The sequence below is a fragment of the Gymnoscopelus braueri genome (genome assembly GCF_963280865.1).
Source record: "Gymnoscopelus braueri genome assembly, chromosome: 13".
Taxonomy (NCBI): Eukaryota; Metazoa; Chordata; class Actinopteri; order Myctophiformes; family Myctophidae; genus Gymnoscopelus; species Gymnoscopelus braueri.
The window spans coordinates 46,646,718-46,651,628 of record NC_137615.1 but is presented as its reverse complement, the minus strand read 5'-3'; the positions used below and the strand labels follow the sequence as shown (position 1 = coordinate 46,651,628).

Here is a 4,911-nt window from a genome sequence, read left to right as displayed (position 1 = left end):
GACGACGGTGGTGACGGTGGTGATGACGATGATGATGATGAGTTGGTGATGGTGTAGGGAGGACCGCTCCTGCTGCTGCTGCTGCTGCAGGGAGTCGCCATTGTTAGTGTGTTAGAATTCCATCAAGCAGAGCCAGACAGAGAGAGGGAGGGGGAGAGAGAGAGAGGGAGGGAGAGAGAGAGAGGTAGAGAGAGATAGAAAGAGACAGACTGACAGACAGACAGAGAGCCTGCAATGCAGAAAGACAAGCAACAACCCACCTACTGCTGTACTAGAGAGAAGCAACCTCTCTTCCCAGCTTCTTCCACCCTCCTGTGGCCCTGTCTTGTTTTTATTTTATTTCATTTCATTGTTTTATTTTATTTCATTGTTATGAAGAGACTACGGGGGGGGGGGGTTATAATAATATACCACACGTCTTATATTAATAATAACCTCAACAATACCAAAGCCAGTTTTGCTAGCAGTGGTATCTGGTATATACTTATTTTTAACTCTATGGGTATATAGCCTAGGTAGAAACAGCAGCTTGCAGAGCCAGAGCCGCTATCAGCTGACCGCGTCCGGCGTCGAACATAACTGATCTACAAGCTCTAGTCTCTGACTGTGAGGCGTGAGCTTGTAGATCTGCTGTGTTCGCACGTCACGCACATGCGCAGGCTGTCTAGACCCCATAGCCCGGGGGACTCTTCGGGCCGCGGCCGCCTCGCGCTGCGAATGGTTAAATTGGTTGTTAACCGCCGAAGCAGGATGGATGGGGGAGGAGTCAAGACAGCTTGGTTGTGCTGAATAAATATTAATATTCACATTTAACCGATGTATTGATTATAACTCATTTATCGTAAGATAAAGATAAGATAAGATAAAATAAAATAAATGAATAAACACATCAAATAAATGGTTTCAGCTTTGAAACAGAAAATAAGTGTTTCCGCCCGGTTTCGAACCGGGGACCTTTCGCGTGTGAGGCGAACGTGATAACCACTACACTACGGAAACTGTTGTGTAAGCATTCACCAATCTTTGTATTTCAAGATAGCTGTTCCAGACGTAGAATGTATTTGAGAGTATTATATGGCCAGAAAACAATGTGTGATCTGTTTTTCTTACATTTTCCCGAAGCAATCATTTGACGAAGGTCGCAATAATTAAAGTATATAGCGTTTCCAGTTTGACCCCCAAAGCCTGACGAATCTGCCCTGTGCGAATGTGACAGCCAGGAAAGTGCTGAATCTGTCCTTCCTTTATTAACGTAGCCGTGTCTGAAGTTGGTTAACTTAAAGTTGTCCCGCACGTCGCGTGCACCACAATGGATCATATTAGCGACCATAAGGAGGATCAGGATCACACCAAAACATACCATTTTCTGTTGTGGAAAGTCTGCAATATTTGCATGTCTTTCTTCTTCGCTTTAGCAACGTATGTGCAGGTGAGCTGTGTTGTCTTTGATCAAAGTTATAAGTCCATACATAACAACAAACATATCATAACAGAAAATCTGTGATTTACTTTTAGATCAATGACCCCGATGCAGGGTGGTGGATGGTAAGATACAGTCACCTCATTTATCTGTCATTATTACTTACAGATTGGTTTAGTAGTGATATACATTTTGTGTTATAGGTTGGATATGCTGTTCCTGCAATCCTGTGTTTATGTATTGGCATCAACCCTCACGTGACAGGTGAGGTGAGGATTTTAAATACATTTGACTTTAAGTAAATTAGATCTCCATGGGCTTGTTAGGAATTATGTTAAAAGACCAGGGCACATACAGTACAATCAAGCTCAATACAGTTTGCTAACTTATAGCTACAGTATGTCCTGGCTATGTATTCATGTTGCTATTGAGCCATTTAACCTTTTAGCATTATACTGTCATCTTGTGGCTATATTCTGACAGTAGACCTACAGCTTAGTAAGGGTCAACAATGTCTTTAAAAACTATTAATAATTATAATTTAGTGCCTAAACAATTAAAACATGTATGAGTTCTATGTGATTAAGCACTTAAACCCTATACTTCAAAGGACCACAATGGAAACAAGCCTACGGGCTTTCTTGTGTATTTATCCTTTTGAATTCATTTTCAATAAAGTGCTCAATCAATCAATACTTTATACTGGGGGGTCCTTCCTTTTTCCCCTCTTCGCCCATGTTTTTCCCCCGACAAATGTCCCCCTCCAGAATATAGGGATGCTAGGGTTAATATGGTTAATGGGTGATGAACATTGTAGGTGTTATACTAATAATATGATATACCGTATAGTTGATTTGATTTCATTCTGTTTTCATTATACTTCAGAATCAATGACGTGGAGGAGTTTTGCTGACCTCCATTTGATAATTTCGAGTGCAGTTGTTGGCATGTTAGGATGGACACTTTACAAAGAGCGGATTACAAACATCTTCCAAGAAGAGGAAGGGAGGTAAAGTCGTTTTTTTCTTTTTAAATCTTGCAGCATTGAAGTAAAAAAATTAAAGTTATAGAGCAAATACAACACTGTTATGCTCTAAAGTAGTTTCAAGCCAAACAACCCTTCCAGAAACTTCAAATGCTTCAAAAGGTCTGTATCTCTGCCTTCAGTGCCTTGCAAAAGTTGCGTCAGGAAGCTGTCACATGTTTGTCATTTCTGTTCACGAAAATTTCTGTTCTTCAAAATATGTTTTAGAATTTCCATTTCAGCAAGAAAAGCAGCAAGATAGTTAAGCTTTGACTAATTTGATACAGTAGGAATTATTTACGCGATTGTAAAGGTGAAACGGAAGTATATTGGGGGGGACATCTGCTTTATTTTCTACTCTTTTCTACACAATATAGTGTGAGCCGACATTCTGTATCGAGAGACTATGCTCAAGTCTAAGGCAGTGGCTCTCAACCTGGGGGTCGGGACGGGTCCCCACATGATTTTGGGGGGGTCCCCAGATGACGTGAATGATCATTTACACATTGGCCAAATTGTCCAATAATATAAGAAAGAGACAACAATTGTGAATATAGCTGATCTACAAGCTCACAACGCCTCGCAACGTGAGACGTTGTGAGCTTGTAGATCGGCTATTTACACATTTCTTATCTGTGGAACCGAGTCAAACTGAATGTAATGCCTGAACTCCTACAATTCCAAGACAAGTGCTTGTCAGGGTGGGGGGTCCCCAGTTCAAATAGGATTATTTTGGGGGGTCGTGACCTGAAAAGGTTGAGAACCACTGCTCTAAGCCTATGAGTTTTCTCAACGTTTGAGTTCGAGCACCACCCATGTGGGTTTCCTGCATAGACTTAAGCATAATCATTATTTGGTAGAGGTTTGGTTTGTGCAGTTACCTATCTTTATTTCTAAAAAGAAAAAAAAAGAAAAATGGAACCAGGTTTTGTAATTTGAAATTAACATTGAGGATTTTTCTATGTTCACTATTTTCCCCAGAGAGTTTTCTGGTCTCATGTTGACAGTCATCTGGCTCCTTCTGTGTCGCCACTCTGGAAGGTAAGATGACTTTATGACAGCAACACACATGCTTCTAGTCTGAATGTGTCATTTATTTCAGTATCTTTGGCCGCAGTGTGTGGACCTTATAGTCTCGCATAGCCAAACAATCTGAGATCTACACCTACCAACACGTCTATTGACATCTAAATTCAACGCATGGGCTAGAACAAACCTAAGTGAACTGCTTTGAAAACCGTTTGGTTTTACATTTCCTAATTGATTCGACCCAGTTTGAGCCCCTAGAGGGAATTCAGATGGCAGCAGACATATTGGGAGATCTCCAAACATCTCACGAGACTACGCACCTATAACTCTGACCCTTATGGGTCCATTTGGTTACATTTGTACACTCTCTGAGTTATAAATGGATACATTGACACTGACACTACAGATTGTACTGTGTACTTCTAACCCTGTGAAATGTTATTTACAATCTTTTTTCTTTTCTTTTTCTTTTTTGCTGTACAACTGTTCCTCAGGAGTCCTGTAGGGACGCTCAGAGTATCAACTGCTGTGTCCATCACTGTGTTCCCCTTCGTGGCTTGGGTTTACTATTACATCAACAAGGAGCTGAGAGCCAACTGGCCCTCCCACTGCAAAACTGCCATTTAGATATTGATACTGTGTATTCCAGACTTGTTTACTAAGCCAGTCAAAGTAATACTGGCCGATGTTATAGACCCCTTAACAGACGACGTCACACTGGCTCCAAATGAAACCCATTCTGTCTGGTCTCGCTAGGGCGCGCCTCACTAGCCAACACACAAGAGGGGGTTTGGGGCCAGCGCACCCCAAAACAACAGGTTGAGAATTGATTGCATGAAACAATCACCTGTGCATCCAATCTCAATGTTGGTAAACAAATAATTGGTCTATTGCACTTTGAAAAGGCATCGCTCAAATGGCTCATGTAACATTCCTGCAACAATTGTAATTCTAATTGGTGCAGTAGATTAACACATTTTCATCAGTAATCATAGTATTATATAAAAAGGGAAATTGTAACTATTGGGCAACAAGTTGTCGTCCTAACTGCACTGAAATTGCACTTAGGCCTATGTCTTTGTGTGTGTGTGTAATGTGTTATTTAATACTAAGCAACAGCACTATCAGTATTGTCAAATATCTTAAGCACAAGCACAATAATACAAATTATTATACAGGTGGATGTTGATATCACCTTGTAGGAATTTACATTTATTCCTTCATTAGGTTGTTGGGACCAAGATCCAATTGCAGAAGTTTGCAGTTGCAAAAAGTTGAAAGGTTATGCTGTTGGCATTTGAATAACTATTTCATTTTGTCAAATGAAGTACATTTTGTATTAAAAAATAAAAAAAAAATGTTCCATTGGTAATAAATCATCCAGCAGTGACAATATTTAGCATCTTGATTGTCTTTACATAAACTGTGTGTTGCATTA

General features: G+C 40.3%; 1 protein-coding gene across 1 annotated transcript; it reads left to right on the top strand.

Annotated features, from left to right (window-relative positions):
• Positions 1–1,273: 1,273 nt before the first annotated feature.
• On the top strand, positions 1,274–4,823 carry tmem220 (transmembrane protein 220). The gene is made up of 6 exons (XM_080446730.1): positions 1,274–1,429; positions 1,516–1,545; positions 1,624–1,684; positions 2,306–2,429; positions 3,426–3,485; positions 3,968–4,823. The coding sequence occupies exons 1-6, from the start codon at positions 1,310–1,312 to the stop codon at positions 4,098–4,100; spliced, it is 528 nt and encodes a 175-aa protein (XP_080302856.1). The 5' UTR covers positions 1,274–1,309; the 3' UTR covers positions 4,101–4,823.
• The last annotated feature ends 88 nt before the right edge of the window (positions 4,824–4,911 follow it).

Excerpts from the sequence above, each read along its gene's own strand:
- tmem220 (XM_080446730.1), top strand. The coding sequence starts at position 1,310 with ATGGATCATATTAGCGACCATAAGGAGGATCAGGATCACACCAAAACA. Across the intron at positions 1,430-1,515 it reads CTTTAGCAACGTATGTGCAG|ATCAATGACCCCGATGCAGG; the intron begins GTGAGCTGTGTT and ends ATTTACTTTTAG. Across the intron at positions 1,546-1,623 it reads CCGATGCAGGGTGGTGGATG|GTTGGATATGCTGTTCCTGC; the intron begins GTAAGATACAGT and ends TTTGTGTTATAG.